General features: G+C 53.9%; 1 protein-coding gene across 8 annotated transcripts in view; it reads right to left on the bottom strand.

Moving 5' to 3' along the window:
• Positions 1-1,718: 1,718 nt before the first annotated feature.
• Positions 1,719-24,806, bottom strand: part of LOC133351171 (polyhomeotic-like protein 2) — a 46,723-nt gene continuing 23,635 nt past the window's right edge. For 7 of the 8 annotated variants that reach the window (XM_061566168.1, XM_061566169.1, XM_061566171.1 and 4 more), the window contains 12 exons: positions 19,111-19,233; positions 17,729-17,869; positions 16,992-17,325; positions 16,017-16,423; positions 13,961-14,665; positions 12,257-12,404; positions 11,091-11,389; positions 10,309-10,456; positions 10,068-10,182; positions 8,764-8,911; positions 7,689-7,959; positions 1,719-7,014 (listed from right to left, as the gene is read on the bottom strand). In XM_061566168.1, coding sequence (XP_061422152.1) covers positions 6,860-7,014; positions 7,689-7,959; positions 8,764-8,911; positions 10,068-10,182; positions 10,309-10,456; positions 11,091-11,389; positions 12,257-12,404; positions 13,961-14,665; positions 16,017-16,423; positions 16,992-17,325; positions 17,729-17,869; positions 19,111-19,233 — 2,994 coding nt within the window. In that variant the 3' untranslated portion in view covers positions 1,719-6,859. The remainder of the gene's footprint in view (positions 7,015-7,688; positions 7,960-8,763; positions 8,912-10,067; positions 10,183-10,308; positions 10,457-11,090; positions 11,390-12,256; positions 12,405-13,960; positions 14,666-16,016; positions 16,424-16,991; positions 17,326-17,728; positions 17,870-19,110; positions 19,234-24,806) is intronic. The other variant, XM_061566172.1, reaches the window with a different exon arrangement.

Genomic DNA, 24,806 nt, shown 5'->3' with positions numbered 1-24,806 from the left:
TCTTCCGGAAGACAACTTCCGTCGTGTTCGCCTGTCGCTTCCAATCTTCCGGAAGAGTCTTCCGGAAGACAACTTCCGTCGTGTTCGCCTGACGCTTCCAATCTTCCGGAAGAGTCTTCCGGAAGACAACTTCCGCCGTGTTCGCCTGACGCTTCCAATCTTCCGGAAGAGTCTTCCGGAAGACAACTTCCGCCGTGTTCGCCTGACGCTTCCAATCTTCCGGAAGAGTCTTCCGGAAGACAACTTCCGCCGTGTTCGCCTGTCGCTTCCAATCTTCCGGAAGAGTCTTCCGGAAGACAACTTCTGTCGTGTTCGCCTGACGCTTCCAATCTTCCGGAAGAGTCTTCCGGAAGACAACTTCCGCCGTGTTCGCCTGACGCTTCCAATCTTCCGGAAGAGTCTTCCGGAAGACAACTTCCGCCGTGTTCGCCTGACGCTTCCAATCTTCCGGAAGAGTCTTCCGGAAGACAACTTCCGCCGTGTTCGCCTGTCGCTTCCAATCTTCCGGAAGAGTCTTCCGGAAGACAACTTCCGTCGTGTTCGCCTGACGCTTCCAATCTTCCGGAAGAGTCTTCCGGAAGACAACTTCTGTCGTGTTCGCCTGACGCTTCCAATCTTCCGGAAGAGTCTTCCGGAAGACAACTTCCGTCGTGTTCGCCTGTCGCTTCCAATCTTCCGGAAGAGTCTTCCGGAAGACAACTTCCGCCGTGTTCGCCTGACGCTTCCAATCTTCCGGAAGAGTCTTCCGGAAGACGACTTCTGTCGTGTTCGCCTGACGCTTCCAATCTTCCGGAAGAGTCTTCCGGCCTGTTCAGTTGCCGCTACCAGAAGCCGCCGGCAAGCGGACGACGGTGGCCATGGCATCAACCAGAGTGGACATCTTCTTGGGTTACACCATTGGAACCTCATTTGCCAGTAGCAAAATATGATAATTGGTTTTTTTACCCTTTTATCTGGCAACAAAACTGACACCTTTTCTGAGTTGTGCGCCTTTTGGCGTCATCTGGTCCAACACCAGGGTGAGACTAGGCTCTAAGAAAAGCTGTCTCGGGTGTGGACCAATCAACTTCAAGGACAGTGCATATCATTATTGCTGCGTGAAAGCGAATCATCAAATAATACATTGTTTAAATGCATGTCTATATAGGCCACCATACTTCAATAGAGATTACCGTTGGTACGGCTATTTTAATACACACAATGGACAGGAAGGACAAGATCAAAGGGCCTGCATAATGCGCATGCATCATCATGTGCGTTGACTCCGTAATCCCCCCCCCCCCCCCCACGTGGCGCAAGAGCGCAGAAGGGTGGTCACCACATCTACTACGCCTCTATAGAAGGAACGAAACAGGTGGACTTCTCCACAAAGCTGGATGTCGCCTGATGAAGCTAGTTGTAATTACTGGCGAAACGTCGTACTCAGATTGTAAATGTAACTTGGCTTTCCAACACACCGGTTAGTGCTGTACTCGTGACGAATTGGCACGTTCTGTTTACGTGACAACCCTTACTAGCTGACTGTCGGGTGGTGGCGGGTTTTAACGACACATTTATATATTTACGCGATCTAACCCAAACAACCTCTATTACGGTTCCCCTTCTTCAAGAGGGGGACCACCAGGGAATCCTTTGATGCAAGTGCTGTTTGTTGCTGGCCATTTGACGTCTTGGGCCTGTGCTCAGCAACTATTTAAATCAATAAATGCCCACGACGCTTCAGGTGACTGGGAGTTTATTTTACTGCACCGAAATTACGAGCGACACAGAGGACGTACAGGAGACAGGAACGGGTGGAATTGAACCCCTCACTTGACCCAGATAAGCCACCCACACACCACTCACCGCTGGCTCTTTAATACAAACCCTCATTGCTCAACAGCAGCTGAAGCACAAAAACACTACGAACAAAAACAAATCAAGTGCTGCCCGCGGTGAGGGCCCTTATCCCGGCCACGTGGCCAATGCCGGTTCGTCTCTGGCCAGTTTTTGGCCGATCGCAGCAGCAGCAGAGAACCTTTTCCCTGCGCAGGGCCAAACAGGACGTTCAAATACCTTTAGCAGGCAAAACGTACATCGACACAAAGCTTAGCTTCATATATATATAAAAAAGAATGCAAAGATTAGCGTGCGAGTGTCGAGCGAGTATAAAGGGAGGCCCGTGCAGCGACACAAATGACCGAGCGTCGCTAAAGTTACAAACACGGCGTTATTGCAAGGTTGAGCGAGTCGCTGCTCTGGAGACCGGGAAGATCGCCGCTCGATGTTCAGTCACCGGGTTTGAGGGCATTCGTGGCGATTCCTCACTCAATAGAGCGAGCCGCGTGGAGGCTGCCATCTCCCCGACTTCACAAATACCAAGGAGGCATCCTCCCAGTGGCGATGCACGACTCTGCTGACTCCTCGACGCAATTATCCGACTCAATCGTGTCAATGTAAAAACGATAGCCTGTTGCGCTACATGAACATCAGCGAGCCAACGAGGATTGCCAGGTTGAAAATATTCCCCAAGATGTTTGCAGTGACAGATGAATGTCAATTTGCAGGCCGATTTGTAAGTGGTGGCCTTCACGTGGCCACCATCCATATAAAAAGATGTCACGGCCCGCGGGCTAAATGTTTCCCACTGCTGGATATGATTTGTGTGGATTGTAGAATGCACAGCCCTGGCTGGGCGGTGTTGGTTTTGCGAGGCCGATCTACGTTCGTGCAGCATTAGCCACTCAGGCTGCCCGCTCAGAAGCGGCTCGCGCTTGCTACGAAGCGAGTCACATGGCCCATCGGCGTAGGTGTGTCGAGAACGTTGGCCAGGGGTGGCCAACCTGTAACAGACCAAGAGCCAAGACGTACCCATGAGTTCTGCACAGAGTCAAGTGTATATATATATACAGTTTTGAGCACAGCACGGGAGACGATGATTAATCTTTACTACTGTGACAGCACGTTCTACGTTACGCCCCTTCGATAGAGCTGCATGTCGTGGATTAAAGAGTCGCAATCCGGCTCGGGAGATGCCAGTTGGCCCCCGCCCCAATTACATTTGTAGGATACTGTACATGGCAAGGGTTATCCTGGGGTGAGTGGAGATGGGTGTAAACAGGTGCAGCATCCTGTATGAGGGAAGGTTCGAGAAGGGAAGTAGAAGACCGGTGGAGTCTGCTGGAGGAATCTACCGGAGGAAAGTGCTGGAAGTCACCAGAGCGTGGCCGAGTGGGGATAGAAGGGGGGGCGAGGTCCGCTCTCGAGGACGCCTGCAGGTGGACGACATCGCGGCCGACTGTTGGCGATCTACATGGTGGAAACCCATCAAGAAGGAATGTTCGAGATTAATCTGGCGGAAACCACCGGGGCTGCAGATAGTCATAGCCTTGTGAAACTTGTGAGTCGTACGCCTTGTAAATGTTATCGTGAAACAAATCATCTAGAAAATGGAACCTGCGATGGAGTTTCTTCACATTCTTTCCACCGGGGGACCCATTTCCAGGCATGCGACACCACCGACGCGGCCTGACTACAGTTCACAGGCGGCTGCGGTGGGAAAACTGGGCAGGGCCCTCTCGCTGGGTTCACAAACCTCGCGACGACTCACTCAGTGGCCGTAGGAGAACCGCACAAGGCAGTGACAGAAAGAAATCGTCGCCCGCCTGGTCGGTACAGCGCAGGTGAACGGCCTCTCAGTCCGCAGCGTGCCAGAGCTGTGCGGGTGAGCACGTGCCGTCGTGATCGCCATGAGGGATGGGGAAAGGCGACGCTAATTCAGCCGGATATGGTTTCGAGGCCCTCTTTCATTGCAAAAATGTCAACGTCATCCAAGGCCATCGTTATTGGTCGGACTACGGGTCGGGTAGTGGAAATTGCTGGTGGCCGTTGATTTAGTTCGGGTGACTTGCGTTTAGGACTTTATGTGTGGGTTAGTGTTATTGTAGCGGTCGGGGTTTCAACTAACGTTTGGGTTATGTCGGTGACCCGGGTGTCACTTGCATATGAGACGATGCTGGTCTCTTACAAGTTCTCACCTGGTTTACAAAATACACGGGTTCGGATTAGGATAGTAAGGTAAGCGCGAAGTTGAATGTGACGGCAGAGCAATGGAAAATGATTCATTCATTAGGGCTAGCTCTTGACTTACGGTTAAAAAGTGAGCACTCGCGTTAAGGCTGGAGTTACGATTGCGGTGTGGCAATCTCCGTGCGCCGCTCAAGTGCGTAGCACTCAGACGTTTCAACACTGTTGCCTGCCAACCTACGTGCGCTCACAGCGGCGACTGCAGGCCATCGTCTGCCAAGTTAAGGCCTAAGGGCGGCAAAAAGGCCTACATGGGGCCAGAGTCCGGTCGTGGCACCACAGCGTCCACTCAGCGGCGTGGCACTCGAGCGGCGACTGTGGTAGAGACAGCCGGTCCCTCGACAAGCTCGGCAAGCCAAGACCATTGAGACGAGACGAAGCCAAGACACGGCAAAACACTCCGACATACGCTTGATACCTTAACAAATATAAGTGCGTGTTAATGTTAACTATTGTCGTAATTAATTTCTAAGCTAAAATCGGAGAGGGAAAAACATATTCCTATTTTGTCCCGTCATTATCAATGTCTTTGAGCGGCGTTTCGTCCGCGACTCAAACTTGGTCCGGGATGCGTGGAGGGTGGCACCCGGGCAGAGAGTGGCTCCACAGGTGCCCACAGGTGCCCACAGGGACACGAGCTCACGAGACCACGCGGAAGAGACCCCCGTCCAGCCAACAAAGTGCCCACCGAGGCCATTGGCCTTACACAGCAGCCTGTAGCGTCACGGCGAAATAGTTAAGGCTTTTGTTTAAGAAAGCACTCCGTTGCATGTTTGTTGTCGCTAATGACCACTCCATACTCAATATATATTTCTCTTAAAGTTGCAACTCTAAGCGACACTGAAAATATGAAGCGCGGCTATTGACGACGATGACGACGATAACGACGCGGAGCGGATGCGTTTGCCTGGACGTGAGAGTCTAGCCTTTCTTCCTGGGATATTACCCATCACATTTGCTGATGACACTCAAATTATCTTCTCCTTCATATCATTCACCCCCGATCTTTCCCTCCGCATCTCATCCTGCCTGACACCCATACAAGCCTGGATGACCCAAAAATTCCTTTCCCTAAACCCTTCCAAAACCTCGGTGCTTTTCTTTTCATCCTCTCACTCACCCCCCCCTCCTTCACCCCCCTCCTTAGCCTCTTCCCAAACTCTTCCACCCTTACTCGCGTTACCTTCGAGTCCACTCTTTCCTTCACTTCCCACATTGCCAACACCACTCGCACATGCCCCTACCAGCTGTACAACATCAGGGAAATCCGCCCCCTCAATACCACCACCGCTGCCAAACTCATCGTACACTCCCCCTTGTCTTCACTCGCCTCGATTGCTGCGACTCACTCCTGGTCGGTCTCCCTGCTTACGCCTTTATCCCTCTCCAACACATCCAAAAGGCAGCTACACACACTGTACTCAACCTTCCATACACATTTCACTCCACCTCGACCGGTTCCTTCCCCCGCCTCTAACCCACTCCCAGCCTCCCGGTTCTCTCCCTCCTACGACCCGAATTCCTGACCCGGCTCTCACGTCTCGCTTTCTCTACGTGCACCTAACCACATCGCTCCCTCAGCCCTCCGCTGTGCTCCTCAATCAGCTCAACTATCCGGCCACCACACCTCTGCCCCTACCACCCTTCACCTGCTCTCATCCATGCCCAGCCATAGCACCTATCTCACCACTTCACGCCTGTGCCCCACACCCTGCTGCCTCTGATCCACGATGCACCCATCTGTCACCCTCATTCACCATCACACTTCACCTTATTCCCACTGACAGCCACTCCACTCCACTCGTTGCTCCTCTTCTGCCCCTTGTGTACCGCCGTCGGCTTGTGTTGTAAGGTGCCATGGAAAGGGCGTTGTATACATCCTAAATAGAATAGAATCCAACGTGAGCGGTGTCCTGTACAGGAGAGGCACGAGTCTCAAATGCGCGCTGTCAGCTCAAAATCTTCCGTGCAGTTTTAGTTTTTTTCTTGTCATCGTTGTTGTTGTTGACATAAAACACGGCCATCTCGTAAACAAAAAACACTGCAATCCAGGTCCCCCGAGATCCTGGGGGGGACAACAGCAGCGGCGCTGGAATTGGCAGCGCCAAGTCGACCAAACCACGGTTTGTGGCGACCAAGGTCCCTGGCGGTATTGGAATGTCAAAGGAGGCCGCTTCCGGTCAACGCCGTTAAGTCCACCCGCATCTGCGGCGTCGCTTCCTCCCCGTTGCCGTGATGGCCCCAGAGGAGAAGGCGGCGAGATGTTTGAGGCCGATCGTCGCCAGGCAGCACAGACACAAGCTCCAATGTGCAACCGCAAGCATGGTGGATGACACAGTGCGAAGCGAAGCTGAAACGATATCATTCATCGTTCTCAGGCATATCGACCGCATACGTATAAAACTACTTTTGTAATTGTTACTTTTTGCTACATGAACGTAATTGCGCCGAGTACATGGATGAACATGGGCATCCTCCACCCCTTCCCTCCCACCCCCTCATTCTCGCCCACACCCCCCACACTGTCGGGTCAGGTCGCTCTCTAATCTCTTCCATTTTCGCGTTCGTCCGGTAAAAATCTCAGCCCAGACGCAGCTCCAGCCCGGGCGTCCGATTCTTGACAAGGCCGAAAAACCTCCCTCGTCTCTTTAACCCCCTCGCAGCCGCGGCACCAAAACCCCACGGAGGCCGTGGGTCCGAGCGTAAGGAGAACCTCTCAAGCCTCGGGTCTGTGAAGCCGACAAGCCGGGGGACCGAGAGGCTCGGAGGCCGAGTGGCCCGGGGAGGGTGGATCTCAGGCGTCCTTCAGCAGGTTGATGCGAGCGCAGATCTTGAGCGCCGGGCCCAGCTTCAGGTTCATGGCCGACATGAGGTGGTCCTCCTTGAGCAGCAGCAGGGCCTGGCCGTCGATCTCCTGCGCTCGGAACTCGTCTGCGACCTCCTGGCAGCCTGGAACGCGTGACAGGCAGAGCGGTGTGACCGCACACAGTGTTACAACAACAACAAGACATCAACACAACAACAACAAGACGTCAACACAACAACAACAAGACATCAACACAACAACACAACAACACACAACAACACAACAACAAGACATCAACACAACAACAAGACATCAACACAACAAGACATCAACACAACAACAACGCAGCAATAGAGGAGAATTAGCCACATCCTGAGTTACGGCTGACTGGGGGCTTCAATAATAAGAAAGCCTTGGTTGCTGGAGAGTGCAAGGAGGGGAGGAGAGTGAAACAAGAGGGGAGAGGTGGGAGAGGTAAGAGAGTGGATGGAGTGCAGTAGAGAGCTCTGAGGGCAGGTTTGGTAGATTGAGAGCATAAATGTCTGGTAGATGATATAATGGTCAGACTGGGGTAAAGCCTCTGGGAATTGCAGGATCCATCGATTAACATCTCTTCTTAATATCTGTCCCCAACACACGCGTAAAATCACACCTGGAAGAACAGATGCTTTTAAACGAATACATGTTGTATATAATGGATAGAAATGACTCATCCAGCCACTTAAAGGCCACTAATTTCAAGTCCATGGAGGATCTTGAAATGTATGAACCGGGAGCCAGTTTGGGGGATCGGAGGACCGGTGACCCCCACGCTCACCGGGCAGCGAGTGGATGAACCCCCACACTTGCTCGACGCTCCAGCGGCTGGGACTCTCGTGCGAGAACCTCTCCCCGTGCGGCTCCGACGGATCGGTCATCGCCAGGTCGCGCATCTCGCGCTCGCGCTCGCTCTGCCGCCGCCGCGTCGTCATGGCGACGGTGGCGCAGGGAGACGAGGCGCGGTCCGCGTGCGGCTGCTCGCCCCCTGGCCGGTCATCGCCGCCGCCGCTGCCGCTGCCGCCGCCGCCGACACCACCGCCCGCCACAGGCTGCCGGTACCAGGGAAGACAAAGACAAAGGTCACCCGTATAGCCTTTAACAGACTGTTGTTGGGGCAAGTGCTGTTAGCGAGCAGCACCTATGGAGGCCGGCACGGCACACGAGGGGGTAGGTGGCTGGCACCACGCCCGGCCGCCTTTGTCTCCCTCAGTGGTGATGTTTACACATTGCACCAGGTACTTATTTGAGGCCGAGTCGTTCTAGGACAGGCCCAAGACCGGTTCGGAAAATCGTCGCTGGTGTCGGCCGTGAGCAGGCTGCACGGTGACAAGGAGATGGTGGTTTAATCTCTCTGTAATGAGGCTATCCTGGATAAAGGGTATCACTCGCGTTATCAATACTCAATGACTCCAGCAATGGTGGTGGTGGACAATGATAGCGGTGATGATTGTAGTGATGGAGCGTGATAGCGATAATGATGGTGCTGATAATTGCCATGGTAATGATGATGATAATTACACTAGCTATCATAATCAGGGTGATGGCGGTGATGGTAGTGATGATGACACTGGCTATCATGATCATGGAAGTGATGACTTATAGCATTGATGATGACGATGATGACGATGGCAGGAATGATGATGGTGGTGGTGACGATGGTGATTTTTGTGGTAATGATAATGATGGTGGCAGTGATACGATTATGATAGTTATGTTGATGAAAGCAGTGAATATAATGATTATGGTGGCGATAATGATGGCAATGATGATGGCGATGGTGGTGATAATGGTAGCAATGATGATGATGGCGATAACGATGACAATGAAGATGGCGATGATGATGATGGTCGCACCTGTCGCATGGAGTGCGTGCGAGCGAGTGGGTGGATGGCGCTGCGGCGCTGCCGCCCGCGCTGCCCCGCGCGCTCCCGGCGCTGCGAGACGTGCTCGTGCTGCGCGGGGCCGAAGAGCCCCACGTGCTTACTGCAGCCCACGTTGTAGCTTCGCGCACACAAACACAAAGACCCACACACCCCGTGTTGTAGCCTTCGGCAGACTCGTGAGCGAAGTGCTGTTCGTGAGTAGCACCTACGAAGGCTCGGTACGGCACACGAGGGGGATGGGTGGACAGCAACAGGCTCCGGCTCCCAAAGAGTGATATCGACGTCTTTTTTGTGTTGTTGTTGTAACTTCTAGATTCTAGATTTGTTGTAACTTGCTGACATCTGTGAAAAAGAGCTTCACAGCTCGTCGGATTACTATAAATAAAGACTCTGATTCTGATATTTTAACCACACCGTAGCAAGTACTCATTTTAAAGTTGAGTCAACCTCGGGAGGAACCGGGACCAGTTCAGATATTTGTCACCGATGTTGACCGTCATCGGGAATCAAATTCGGGTCGCCGCGTTCGTAGCGCAGTGTGCTAACCTCTGGACTACTTCTCCGCAGTGCTGATGCTTACACATTGCTGCAGGTGTATACATTTTGAAGGCTCAACTCAACTTAAAGGAGGTTCAGATATGTCGTCACTGATGTAAGTTAGTTCGGGCTGTGGATCGAATCCAGGTATGCTGGGTTCGTAGCTGAGCGCATGAACCACCTGACACCACTCTTCACACACAAGGGTGCAAGCATGCAGACTTACAGACGTGCAGACACACACACAGAAGCGTCAACAAAAATGTGCATGCGCACTTCGCTTTGTCTGTCTCACTTGTTGAAGTGAGCGAGTCTAAGCGAGGCCGCGTCTCTATACGAGGCTGCGTACCAAGTCCGCGTCTCCACGTGAGCCCACGAGTCTGCGTCTCCGTGTTAGTCCGCGTACTGAGTCTGCCGTGTAACGAGTCCGTGTCTCCGTGTTAGTCCGCGTACTGAGTCTGCCGTGTAACGAGTCCGTGTCTCCGTGTTAGTCCTCGTACTGAGTCTGCCGTGTAACGAGTCCGCGTCTCCACGTGAGCCCACGAGTCTGCGTCTCCGTGTTAGTCCGCGTACTGAGTCTGCCGTGTAACGAGTCCGTGTCTCCGTGTTAGTCCTCGTACTGAGTCTGCCGCGTACCGAGTCCGCGTCTCCACGTGAGCCCATGAGTCTGCATCTCCGTGTTAGTCTGCGTACTGAGTCCGCCGTGTACCAAGTCCGCGTCTCCCTGTGAGCCTCACCGCTTGGCGCACGCCATGGAGCAGAAGCGCTTGGAGCGGCGGAAGCGGAAAGCAAAGTCGATCTTCCGGCAAAACTCGCACTGGATCATGTCGACCTCGCGGCCCGGCTCCCCTCCTGACGGCACACGCAGATGGCCAGGGTCACGCCGTCACGCGGGGTCACACCGTCACGCGGGGTCACGCGGGGTCACACCGTTACGCGGGGTCACACCGACTCGCCCACCTCACGACCCCCGCTCACCCATCTCTCTCAGCCCCTCCATGTCCGAGTCGGACGAGTCGGGTCCCGGCGGAGGCGACTTGTCGTCCGAGGGGAACGGCGTGGAGCCCGGCGGCGCCGGCTGCCGGCCCTTGTCGGATTTCTCCACCAGCAGCGAGGAGCGGCCCACCTGCGCAGGAAACGCAACGGCATTACCCGCCAGGCTTTTGACGCAGGCCAATGGCAACTTTAGGCGCGGGCTGGTGAGCCGCTGCCACGGGACGGCCTCCGTTAAATTTATCACTTTTTGTTCTCCGAGGTCACACGGCATTGGTAAATGAAAACAAACGCATCGGGTTGTGCTGCTGTTGTTTGCGCACCACTACCAATGCAGTAGCAGCATTAAATTATTTGTTCCGTGAACTGCGAGCATGTGGTGCACTGTGTGGTGTGCGTGGTGGCACTGTGCGGTGTGTATGTTGGCACTGTGGTGCACTGTGCACAGTAAAAGCCGAGCGAGCCTGACTCATACAGATTAGCTCTGGTGTGGCTGCTAAATAGTCTTGCTAGCTAGCTGCTAAAAGCAACGTAATTAATAACAATAGCCCCGTGCTTACGTATTACTGTGAACGTATTAGTGTATGTGTTATTGTAGACCTCAAAGTGCATCTAGCATGGCACAAGCTACAGAGTGATATCACTGCCACCTAGTGGTGAATGGCAAATACAAAGTGCCTGTGGTATGGCATGTGCCCTGTACTGCGCTGAAATGTGTTCGTGTCTGTTGGACTGAGGATGTGCAAGGTCCCGCCACCCTCCCCCACCATAACGCAAGCGCCTCTGGCCTTGGAGCTCACGGGGAAGGGTTCGGCTCCCTCCTGGATGACGAAACCCTCGATGACGTGCGTCAGGATGTGCGGCTTCACGATCGCCTGGGGCGGCCGCGGCGTCTCGCTTCGGCCCGCGGAGACGCTCTCGGGGCCCGCGCCGCCGGGCGCCGGGGCCTCCTCGGTGGTGTCCATCGACTCGTCTGCCAGGTGCGCCGTCGTGGTTGTCACGCCGGGGCTCTTCGCCGAGGGCGAGATGGAGGGGGCCGCGTCGTCGCCCGTGTCCATCTCCTTGTCTGCGGGGTCACGGGAAGGCAGCGGAGTCCGCGTTGGTCAATGTCTACCGCTTCAAGCACGGGGCCACAAGCATCACTACTATCATCATCATCACCATCGCCACGGGCCACCGCTCGTGGTCTTGTAATGCATCGATCCATCTGGCAAGCGAGGTGAATTCATCGACCTCGACCTCATCACTCCTTCAAGTGGACGTCTGTAAAAAAGAGCTTCACAGCTCATTAAATTCCTTCCGTATAAATACAAATTATGATTCTGATAAGTGACATGTTCTGTCTAAACCCGCTTTTTCTTTAACCTCTGGGAGTTCTCTATGCCGAGTAGCTACCAAACATTCCATGGTTGCCATATGTGCTGTGAGGCTATACGGTGACCAGCAGAGATAGTAGTAAAGCAACTCTATTGTTGTACAGCTACTACACTTCTATGTGTGTAGGGACGCATGCTGACTGAGTGTTTGTACATTATGAGGATGGGGAGTGAGCGAGTGAATGTGTGAATTGGTGAGTGAGTGTATTGTTGTGGGGAGCGGTAGCGTAGTGGTCAGCGCATTGTGCTATGAACCCGGCGGCCCGAGTTTGATTCCCGCTCACGGCCAACACCGATGACAATTATTTGAACCAATCCTGTGCCTCCCCTAGGTCGACTCAGCCTCAAATAAGTACCTGGTGTGGTGTGTAAACATCGCCACTAGGGAGACAAAGGCGGCCGGACGTGGTGCTGGCCACCCACCCCCTCGTGTGCCTTCATAGGATGTTCGCTCACAGCACTTGCCCTATCAGTCTGTGAAGGCTATACGGGGGATCTTTGTCTGTCCCCCCCGTGTGCGCGTGCGTGTGAGTGCGTGCTTGTGTGTGTGTGCTGACCGTGCGTGTGCGAGTCAGGCCGGTAGTCGGGCTGCTGCACGGGGGAGAGGGGCGGAGGGGGCGGCGTGGGGCTGCGCGTCACCGAGCGCTTCTCTCCCGGGCTCCCCGTCGCCGTGGTGACGCGACCTTCCTCCCGCCCTCCACGAGACTGCAACGAGCGCAAAGCACACACGTGTACTGGCGTGCGCAAGCAAAGATCCCCCGATAGCCTTGACATACTGTTGGGGAAAGCGCCATTGGCGAGCACCTATTAAGGCCGGCACAGTGGCCGCGTCTCCCCGGTGCCGATGTTTAAACACCGCACCGGTACTCATTTAACGCCGAGTCGACCTAGGGGAGGCCCGGGACCGGCTCAGATATTCACCGCCGACGTTGTCCGTGGCTGAGAATAGAACTCGGTTATCGCAATGCGCTAACCGAGTTGTTAGCGCAATGCGCTAACCGCTGCGCCGCCACCGCCGCCGCCCCCACCCCCACACATATTTACACGCGCGCACACAGACGGGCGCACATGCTTGCGCACGCACACGTTATGCAACGGCACAGCTACGGACCATTTCACTTTGATTTCCATTCACGTATTTACAAGCGTGACAGTGCTACAGGAACCGCACGGGGGAGGCTCACATTGGCCCCAAGACGACTCTACCAAGCGAACGGCTCGCGAGCAATGCGGAAGGTCGTGAGTTCAACTCCGAGTTGGGGTGCTCGACTCAGCTCATCATCATCATCTCTCCGGGGTGGATAACATAAGTACCACTTTTTGGGAAACTCAACAGCGGATGCCCGATGGACAGATTTATCCCTGTCATAGGAATTTCCACCACCGGCTCTGCAGGGCTGTAAAGCGGCGATGTGAGCACCAATGCACCAATGCTCATATGAGCCGGAAATCAATTTTTTAACGCCACTCAACAACGGTGAAAACCAACGCCCAGTGCAGCAACACTGGGACACTGGGGGTGACGAACGAAGCTGGCGCACTTGAATAGTTATAGAGGAATGAGCGGCAGTATTTCCTTCATAATTCAACTGCTAATGAATCAAGTACTCCCCATGCCAAGTCAATTATGTGCGTAGTTTGAACTGGAGTTCACCTTGCTGGTCAGCACAGGTTGCCGAAGAAGGGTGGACCAGGAAGAGTTCAGATCGGGTTTCGTTCATTTTAATATTCAATAATTTTGCCAAAAAAATCGAGCGCGTTCCACGTAGGAAAATCACCCTAACGTGCCTCCTGGTGTAACTGGATCTCGGTTGGAAGACTTCCTCGGCTTGCCAGGAGTTGTGGGCTTGGGCTTTGAGGCGGCCAGGTGATAATGGATACCTCAATCTATCTTTGAGTGTCTGGCCTGCACGTGTGTGGGTTTCCCTCGGGTGTTACAGCATACTTCGGCATGCCAAAATCTCATTTTTGGAAGATGCCAGACATTCCAATTTAGGACTCTCCTGTAAACAGTCTTCAGACTCTCTCCAAAGTAAATCAATGTAAATGTTTATATGCAGGCTTTCATGATCAATATTGATATCAATTTGACGTTATGCCTACACGATCTAACCCGACGGAAACCATGAATCTTAAACAGAAATACATCTATTCACTATGTACATTTAATTCGTTTTGCCTCCCTCCCTCAGGTTATGCGCGCCCCGTACAGTGCGTGCCCCGCACGCCCCATACAGTGCACGTGTGTCCCCCATGCTCACCGATCCGGCCTGCGTCTGCGTCGTCGACTGCACCTGCAGGTTCATGGCGACCGTCTGCGGCGGCGGCAGCAGCGCGTAGCCGCCCTGCTGCGCGAGCTGCCCCAGGGGCTGCTCCCGCACCAGCGTGGGCAGCACGTCCCTGGCCTTCCCGTCCGTCGGCGCCGACGTAGGCAGCGTCTGGTGCGAGCAGGGGCCGTGCACGGGACGCGGCGCCGGCTGGCCCTGCCTGGCCGCACCCTGCTGAGCTTGCGGCTGCACCTGCGCCTGCCTCACCTGGCCCTGCACCATCCCCTGCTGTGGCTGCGGCGCCGGCCGGCCCGGCGCCGCCGGCGACTGGGGAGCGGACGGCGGGAGCGAAGGCTGCGCCAGCCTGCCGCCCTGCACCTGCAGAGAAGCCGAGGAGGAGGAGGAGGCCGCCGGTGCCACCGCCTGCCGGCAAGCGCCGCCCGACAGCGGCGGCGCGGCCTGGTGGCCACCCTGACGGCCCTGAGCGGTGGCCATGCTTTGCTCGGCCTTGTGGCCTTGCAGCAGGGCCTGCGGTGCTGACGAGTGCTGCTGCTGCAGCTGCTGCTGCTGCTGGTGGTGGTGATGGTGGTGGTGATGGTGGTGGTGGTGGGCGTCGCAGGTGCTGGGAGGCGAGCGCGACGCCTGGCTCTGGCTCAGGGCCACGTGCGGTTGCACCAGTGCGAGGGGCTGCGGCATCACCTGTGGCGGACGCGCGCCCGCGCGTTACCGCGACCGTGCCGTCGCGACGCAACCGTGCAAAAGCACGCTCGGAAAGCAACGGTAACATTCAGCGAAGCACAAAAGGTTCAACCTTGAGCTTCAGCTTTTTGTGCCATCGACAAATGTGGCGTGTTAAGAATTCCCGCAGCCGAGCTGGTATAATGGGAAAACGATGACCAAGGCAAGAGAGCGGGCATCATCCCGGTCAGCATCGCGCGCCCGAGCGCTGGTGTGAGATGCATAAAGGAGGCAGCCTTGCCAAGGTCGTGACTTCACGCCGACGGCTGGCTTAGCGGACACAGTGGGACCGACAAATCTATTTCCTACGTTCAGAGGTCAAGCCTCCTGCGCCCTCTGCGGTGCTGAACACAGCAAATCGGTAAGCGTATAAAGAACATCAGGCAAAATGCAACGACATCACAATACGTACAGCGATGCACATTCTAACCGTGTTCTAGAGGGACTAGAAAGCCAACAATCCCAAAACGAAACCGGATTTTGACTTTGCGTAGCCAAAAATAACGGCCTGGAAATTAACCCACTGCACTCCTAGGGCCGGCTCAGTCTACCTTGCCTTCAGTCTCCTGCTAAGCACTTGCAATCATATAATCCCCACCATTGGTGAACCAAGTAATTTGCTTCCGATGAAGTGAGATGCCCAAGCCGATAGAACATGGTCCAAAGCTGACTGCTGGTCACGAGTGTGGCACAAAGAGAATTCTCACTCACAGCAGCATGAAGAGAGAGGTGCTCATTATTCTAAAGTCATTGGAATTGACGCCGGTGCTGTTGTTTAACTCACAGTAGAGAGCGAGTCAGCCGGTCATCGGCAGTGGAAAACAGGAAGGTGTGGAGCCTGGACCGACCAGCTGGGGAAGGAGAGCTACTTGCTGTACTGCCGCCCCCAGGCGACAGGGGCAGGTGGTTCCGTACCCAGTCGGCACGACTGTCCGATCCCGCTCACAACGCACTTGCGTATTCTCAGATTAACGTAATCCATTGTTTGTTAATTAACCACGACTAACCAAACCGGTAATAGGTACTGCATGTTCTCAGATTAACATAACCCATTGTAATTCATATCATCACAATAACCCCCCTCTGATCTTTGCAGCTTGCTTATTTAAGATCGGAAACAGGAAGACTTCTTCACACAATTGGCACGTTTGTTGTTAACGTGACAAACCTTACTAACTGGCTCTGCCAGGTGGTGGCAGGGTTAATCGACACATTTGTATTTATGCGATCTCACCCAAGACAAAAATAAACCTTGATTGTGAGCTCACTGGAGCGTGCGACCGCGACCCCCCCCCCCGCTCGCCCCACGTACCGCGTGCTGGGCCTGCGCGTTGCCCTGCCCGGTCACCGACGACGACGCCGACGGCGGCGGCGGGAGGGCCTGGGCCCCGCCGGGCGAGCCCTGCAGCTGCGGCGTGGGCGACCGCGCCACGGCCTGCGGCGTGGGCGACCGCGCCACGGCCTGCGGCGTGGGCGACCGCGTGGGCGCCTGCGGCCCCGAAGCCGACCCCGCGCCGTGCGGCGTCGCCGGCCGGCCCTGGGACGCGGGCGACGCCGGCGGCGGCGGCGGCGGAGGCGGCGGCGGCGGAGGCTGGCCGGGGCACGCGGGCCGGTGCTGCTGCGGTGCGACGTGCAGCTGGCAGTGCAGCGACGGCTTGGGCTGGGGGTGCGGGATCTGCTGCGAGGAAATCAGGTGCTGGGCGGCCCCGATCATGCCGGCTGGAACGGAGGTCATTGGCAAAGATCGTTAGAGAGGATAATTTGCTCAATTAGGGACGTTTAAACACCGGCGGTGGTTACCGACCACGCGCTGCAGGGTGGCCCTGTGCCTCACAGCAATATGGCCTGGGTTCGATGCCCTACTTGGGCACATTTCTGTGTGGAGGTTGTATGTTCTGCCCATGTTCTGCATGGCTAAAAACAACAAACAATATAACGCGTGTTGGCCAAATATTTCAAAACTGAAAAATTATCTGCAAATCACTCAATTGATCGCAGAATATACAGCGACACCATCGTCAACGCCACAAGGGTATTATATGACTTGTTCGTAAAGTTTTCAAATTTTCAAGCCCAATATTATTTGCATCAGTTTTGCCGTCACATTTGTGCTGCCTCCATTAGGCTCAGCACAACAGTCGCATGTCACCTGCACGCGATTTGCATCTGTCGGGTAGGACCGACAATGAGCGCATCGTCGAGCTTAGCAATGGGCTTCAACTAATATGCCGCTAATGACGCGACCCCAAAGCGCCCCCGCGCGCGTTCCCGCAACCCGCTCGCTCACCCGGCGCGGCGACGGGCAACGAGGCGACGGGGGTCGGAGTTCGCGTGGCGCCGGCCATGTTCCCCGACGACGGGCTGCCCGTGTCGCCCCTCCGCCAGCCGCCCTCGTCCGCCGCTCCACTCTTGGGCGACGTGGCGGCCTGGCCGGATGGCTTCGTCAGGCCTGGGGCCTTGGGCTGGCCGGCCGCGGTCGGCTTAAGCGGCACGCTCTGGGGTGGCTGCGGGCCACCGGCCCCCACCGCAGCGGACGCCCCCACCGCCGCCGCTGACGACGACGCAGCCGCCGATGACGACGACACAGCCGCCTGCTGACTTCGTAGAGCCAGGTTCTGCACCTGGCACAGGCAGTGGCACACCCAGCTAAGTATGCATGTTGAGCTTCTTTTGCACCGTGCTACGGAGGTGCAATCAGAACCTAATTAGAACAAAAGCAGGATACAAACGTGCGTGCCGAACGTGACCCACTCAGTATACGTCAAACAACCCCTATGAGGCATGCGGAGGCCTCCATCCAGCAGTGGATTGATGAAGGTCCATAAATTATTGTTATCATGACAGCATCTAAATGCTGCTGAGATTGACATTGATGTCAGGTGAACCTGCATGTACTTTGTATTTCACCCAATGGGGCTTTGCGAACAGACGGACAGATGGACAGGACAGACGAACACACAAGAGGGTACACTCAAACGGACGGACGGACGGAGCGCAAGCTACCCCGTGCATCGCTGGGGTTACCTGCGCCGCAGCGGAGCCCGCGGTTGCCATGGTGACCTCGGGCTGCAGCGTGGCGACGGCGGGCGTGAAGATGAGCTGCAGCGAGAGCGGAACGGGGCTGCCCAGCGTGCGGCCGGCCTGCACGGGTGTGCTCTGCTGGGCCTTGAGTCGCGAGGGCAGGGACAGGGACCATTCTGACATGAGACAATTTGGCCTCGCAACTCTTCCAGCTAGCGGTGTGCCACCTCGCGTCAGAGCACAGCCGCTGAGGGCGACGTCAAGACACTTATTTCGGTCTCTTTATCCGCAAAGTATTTGGTGCTGCTGCTGCTGCCTTGGCAGAGGTGCACAAAATGTTTTTTGAAAAACTCCACGCATTCATCAATAAAACTTTAGCCTTAAAAAATATAAATATGTAATAAAATATATTATCAAAGTTACATAACTGGTTCTCAAAGTTTGAATAAATCAATTTGAGGGAAACATTTTAGTTCGCATGTTTGTTTCTGCACTTATTGAAGACCAATCAGCACCACCCACTTCATCTTCATGCCAGTCAAACGAATGTGAATTCTCTGAAGGAAAAACAACATTCCGGGTAATGCACGCTAACCCGTACCTTCTTAGAGCGTGTGGCTTCCATCATTAGCTACTCCTCACTCGTAACTGACAAATTACTTACAAAATCTAAAAACGAAACACATCGTCAATAACACCGTGGGTTAAAAACGAAGTGTGGTGCAGGTGCGCCATGAAGAAGGGCCAATGCCCGAAACGTCACCTCTCTTATATTCACTGGTTACAGTAAATCTAGCTGTGACGGTCCCACCTGATGACGGAGACTTGTGTTGCCTCCGAAACGTCGTAATTTACAATTTTCATTTCTATTATTATTTCTATTATTTTTATTTTTAATTTTTACCTACGTGACTTTACCGAAAAAACCTAAGAGTATTAATCCTTGCAGTCACGAAAGCTTCAAATCTAAAACTCTCTTATATTTTTCCTTTTGAAGCTGCAGTGTTATTGGCATTCGTGAGGAGTTTTTTTGTCGTTACAATATCTCGTCAATAAGTGCATTGTAATTAGAGATGACGGTTACGGTTACTACGACAAGAGTGAATGACGATGATACCGAATAAGTACAGAGCTCTCTCTTGATCGATACAAGGCAGCAGTGAAAGAAAACGCCATTCTAAAAAACAGCGATGCTGCAAGTTCAGAATTAGTTTTTGGTGCCCAGGGGGCGGTGTGGTGATGACGAGCGTGTTAATGGGTGTGACAACAACCACGTAGGTCAAAGGGGGGGAGGGGGGGGTAAGGTTTTGACTCAGAATAGAATCAGTACTTCTGATTGGCTGCCTAATGATTTGTCAGTGTTCCTGTGGGGTGCTCAACCTCACCATCTGCGTGGCCTGCAGGTACATGTGATTGGCCGTGTGCGACGAGGGGGCTGTGCTCCCAAGCAGCACGGCCTGCTGGGTAATCCCTGCTGCCGATGTCACCGCTTGGGGCCGTCCAATCAGCTGCAGGGTCACAGAGAGGTCAAGTTCACGGTCACAGCGATAATAAAAAAACACGACTGCAACACTCACGATGGTTCATGTGACAAGAAGGTCCTGCAGCCAATGTTAAGATTCTCAATTGAATGTTGAGTTGCATTTGTTTGGTGATGTAGGGTGGTGGAGGATCTTGTGGCAGAAACGTGGCCAGATCATTACCTGGTCTAACCCAACAATGTATTGGGGCTCACACACAACAAACATCCTCAGCAGTCTTGAGACTCAATGAAAATGTTGAAGGGTAGGATAATACTATAGCATTTGTAAATAAACAGGGAGGCATGTGTGGTGTATGGATATTAGCGGAGATTTAAATGAACAGTAGAAATTCATTCTTGCAACACTCAACATCACCCGGCGTGCCTCTGCCTGATCATTAACAGCGGTGAGAGAGAAGGGTTCGTTTTCACAGTGACCTTGCCAACGAGACCCCGACTGACACCGCCACGGTGCCCTGTAGGCTGGGACTAATTTCAGAGTCAAATGCTCCCAGGTATCTGGTGCTGTAGTAGAATGGAATGGGCACGTGACTACGAGCAGCCTTCAGGGGTAGGTCAGTTCACCACGACGCCCCCCCCCCCCCCAGGGATTCTATAATTTGTTGAGTTCCATCTGATAATCGAGGTATTAAATTCACATTGCGGCTAAACGACAGCCCGCGTCATGATGAGATTTCCAGGGTGGCATGAGGCCACCGCCGTAATGTCCGCACTGCTCGGCATTGACGTTCGCCGTGGGGGCGAGAGTGGGACTCGGCAGGGAGCCGGGTTCACAATGCCACCGCTCCCCCCCCCCCACCACCTCATCACCATCATCATCCACCACCTGTGTCTCACACAGTGCAATGACACCGCATTATACTGGTAGGAACCTCCTGGTTACACCAGCCCACAGGGAATTATTGTGTCCATCCGTCAGTCGTGCAGAGAGGGGAAGGTGGGTAGGGGAGGGTGGGGAGGGGCTGGGTGGGGAGGGGCTGGGTGGGTGGGGAGGGAGGGGCTGGGTGGGTGGGGAGGGAGGGGCTGGGGGAGGTGGGGGAGGGGCTGGGTGGGAGGGTGGGAGGGGCTGGGTGGGGAGGGTGGGGAGGGGCTGGGTGGGTGGGGAGGGTGGGGAGGGTGGGAGGGGCTGGGTGGGGAGGGGCTGGGTGGGGAGGGTGGGGAGGGGCTGGGTGGGGAGGGTGGGGAGGGGCTGGGTGGGTGGGGAGGGAGGGGCTGGGTGGGGAGGGTGGGGAGGGGCTGGGTGGGGAGGGTGGGGAGGGGCTGGGTGGGGAGGGCTGGGTGGGGAGGGGCTGACTGTGTATGTGTAAGTAGTGAACACGTGGTATATTGGTAAGTAAGTCAACGCAAGTAATAACGCCACATCGCATGTTCACTGATGACTTCCTGCCACGTACAGTGCCTGCTGCATGGGTCGGGTAACCGTGTCCTTGTGTCCTATTATAATCGCGAGTCCCATCGTTACAACAATACTCACTAACACCACCACCGTCAAACTAATCATCAACGTCGTCGGTACTGCCAATAACATCGTCAACGCCTTCATAACAACATTCACGACCATTATACTCCCAACCGTAATGATACATCAGTCATCACCACCAACAGCATCATCATCATCTTCTTCGTCATAACCATCATCACTACCATCATCACAACCACCAACAGCTTGATCACAACCATCATCCGTGTTACCTCCATAACCCCAACCAGCAGCAATAATCCTCATCAACATCATCATCATCACCATCATCATTACCATCAGTATTACCATCATCATCACCATCATTATTACCATCATCACCATCACACACGGCAAGTCGTCACATGTTACACTCACGAGACGATCGATCGCTGCCGGTGATGATGGTGATTCGATTACTTTCCGCGATTCAAAGTTGATTGCAGAATCGATTCTTTTGGTTTATTATTTTCTACCTACGTGACTCTACCGAAAATAACCTAAGAGTATGCATCCTTGCAGTCACGAAAGATTCAAATCTAGAATTGCACAGGCAAGTACTGTATGTTCAGTCTTACTGTTTGTGCTGCCTTGTATACACTGTCTCATGTACACTGTCTGTACTGCCTTGTATACTGTCTCATGTACACTGCACTGCCTTGTATACACTGTCTCATGCACACTGTCTGTACTGTATACACTGTCTCATGTACACTGTCTGTACTGTATACACTGTCTCATGTACACTGTCTGTACTGTATACACTGTCTCATGTACACTGTGTGTACTGCCTTGTATACACTGTCTCATGTACACTGTCTGTGCTTCCTTGTATACACTGTCTCATGTACACTGTCTGTGCTGCCTTGTATGCACTGTCTCATGTACACAGTCTGTGCTGCCTTGTATACACTGTCTCATGTGCACTGTCTGTACTGCCTTGTATACACTGTCTCATGTACACTGTCTGTACTGCCTTGTATACACTGTCTCATGTACACTGTCTGTGCTGCCTTGTATACACTGTCTCATGTGCACTGTCTGTGCTGCCTTGTATACACTGTCTCATGTGCACTGTCTGTACTGCCTTGTATACACTGTCTCATGTGCACTGTCTGTACTGTACAGTCTCATGTACACTATCTGTGCTTGTGTTCGTCTCTGGCGAGTTGGGTGTTGACTGTCCGGGATGTTGCCGACTGCCTCGTGTCTAACAGAGAGGGCCCTTGCCCATAGCGAGCCGGACTGCTGATGAGACACCCCCAATGTCGATCCCGGGTCTCAGCGTTGTTCTTGTGTTGGAACCGATGCTGTTCAAATAGCGCAACACTTAAAAGTCAGTGTGGCTGATGGGATTTGTAAACAAGATAAAACATCACACATATATAAATAATAACGTGTCTATGTCATTGCATTTTAATTCAAGGCACTCCAAGAACGCATCTCGGGTGTACTTCGCTGTTCAGTATCAGCGGCAATTAGGTGTTCTGCCCTCTAGCGGTGCAATTGTAGACCAGAATTAAGTTTACGTGTTAAAAAAATACAATTATGAATGTGCATTCTAGAGCATTTAAACCAGCTGCATTCCCAAGTGCAGCTTACTCAGCGCAGTGTATCGTGCCCATGCGTCGCCACCTTGTGGATGTAACTCTTTCATCCCCTTTAGACTACAACAGACACAGAGCTGCCCTTTTGTTATGCCACGTTAACCGTGGATCGGTCCCATCAGGAACACGACAAGAGCTCGTTGCTGATCTACAGTCGTGCTGGTGTGTTGTCGTCACGGACCCGTGACTTTGGCTGGAATCGCAACCATGAATCTACATTTCCGAATCTACATTTCCGAAGCGTACGTCGACAAAAAAAGCATTTTGACTAAAGAACTCTGAATGATCTTGTGAGCTCTCAGAAAGGCAAGCCGGCTTCAGCCTGGCCACCACCACGCTGCTACGCCGTGGTCAGCGCAGCAAAGTCCACTGTTGTACTGCGGTTCTATGCTCCCACAACCCACGCTTGAGGGACCCATCCAACCGCGTGTTTGTGGTCGATGTAAAGTTATCGGAGCAACGATCGTCAAATGTGTATATAGCACTGATACTATGTACGGCTTTATAGATATACGATTTAATTTAAAAGTGTTTCTTCGACTCACGATGCATGCATTGCATTGCGCGTGTCGGATTCCTTTTTTTCTTACGTACAATTTACGCAAGTTATGAATAAATATGACACTTTCGATCTTGATTTGATGACTACACTTGCGCTAACACAACCCGGGGCAAGAATAGACTCCTCGACGGAACTGTGACGAGATTGATCAGATCGTGGCGAGGGTGAATTATTTACACAACTCTTATGTGTATCCTGGTATGAGCATAAATGTTTAATAATAATGGCTATGCTGTGGGTGAGCAAGTTGGGGCTACCGTGAACCTGACGGACTGTTGGGGCGAGTGCTGTTAGCGAGCGCCTATCAAGGCCTCCTGATGTAGCCAGCACCACGCCCGGCCGGCCGGCCGGCCGCCCTGGGCTTCCCCAGTGCTGATGTTTAAATACACACCGCTGTTACCAAGTACTCATTTAAAGGCCGAGTCGACCCAGGGGAAGCCCAGGTCCGGTTCAGATATTCGTCAGCGTTGTTGGGGACTGTGGGAGGAAATCGAACTCAGGTTTGCTGGGTGTCAAGAGTGCAATGCGCTAACCGCTGCGCCACCGCTCCCCCACAACGATGAATCTATCTCAAATACCTGGTTTGGGTTCGTGATCACAGAGCTTGGTGGTACGTTCTGGATCTTCTCCAGTTCTACTCGGGCTAAAGCTGAGTGGGTGACTGGGTCTCACGTCAGCTTTAACACATTCCTGCTGCGGAGGGAGCTGGTAGGAACGTTGGGTTGCTCGGTCAATGGCCGGGGTCAATATGCCCGACTGTGAGGGCGGGCACAAGCCGGCGTATGTTAAACGTTGAGTTTTATAAGGGCACCACGGGGTGACCAGCTTCTCCCCACCAGCCCCACCCTCCCCACCCAGCCCCTCCCCACCCAGCCCCTTCCCCACCCAGCCCCACCCTCCCCACCCAGCCCCTCCCCTCCCCACCCAGCCCCTCACTCCCCACCCAGCCCCTCCCTGCACGACGGACGGACGGACACAATAATCCCCTGTGGGCTGGTGTAACCAGGAGGTTCCTACCAGTGTTAAGCCTGTCTGAAGCGATACAACAGACGGCCAGGTCACGTTATACACTGCAGCGAGGTTATGTAACCTCAGCCAAAGATGCTGCATGGGCTTGTACAAGCAGCAACAAAAAACAACTAACGTTGCTTCATAACAACTGTATATGCTGTAGTACACACGTGCGCTCACACAACACACTCGCGAGCACACAGTGAAATGCAGGCTGACTGACACGCATCGACGCTGACACACGCGTTCATGTTGACACAATGGCACATCAATGACACGCACACACAGCCACCAGCAATGTCTCATACAACGACACACAGACATGCGCACAAGACATTCACAGTGGGGCAAGTGCTGTTAGCGAGCACCTATGAAGACCGGCACGGCATACGAAGGGGGTAGATGGCCAGCACCACGCCCGACCGCCTTTGTCTCCCGAGTGGCGACGTTTGTACACAGCACCAGGTACTCATTTGAGGCTAAGTCGGCCTAGGGGAGGCCCACAGTATTCGACACTGTTACTGGTCGCGAGCGGGGACTGCATTGAGGCATGGTGTACCGTATTTAGCGGAACACCGTGCGGCAGGACTGATGTCACATGAATGCGTCTAGCACGTGCAGTGGCAGTCAGGACACGTTATGTAATGTTCAGTACATGGCAGTGCGCTGTCAGTCTACGCAACACGCGCGCACTATTTGCCATTTCCCAATGCAATCCTGAACGTGTTAATAATTACCCAGGAAAGCCTCCAGACTTGTTTTTTTTTGTATCAGGGCTCTCTGCATTGGGATGTTTTGCCAATTCCTTTGAAATAAACGTTCTGGACACAGAGGGCATCTATCGGCTCCTCGTGTAACGAGACGAAAGCCCATTGACTCGTGCCGCATTTACAACACAG

Source organism: Lethenteron reissneri, chromosome 36 (assembly GCF_015708825.2).
Source record: "Lethenteron reissneri isolate LAM-NWPU_2019-01 chromosome 36, ASM1570882v1, whole genome shotgun sequence".
Taxonomy (NCBI): Eukaryota; Metazoa; Chordata; class Hyperoartia; order Petromyzontiformes; family Petromyzontidae; genus Lethenteron; species Lethenteron reissneri.
This window is presented reverse-complemented; position numbering and strand designations above follow the sequence as displayed.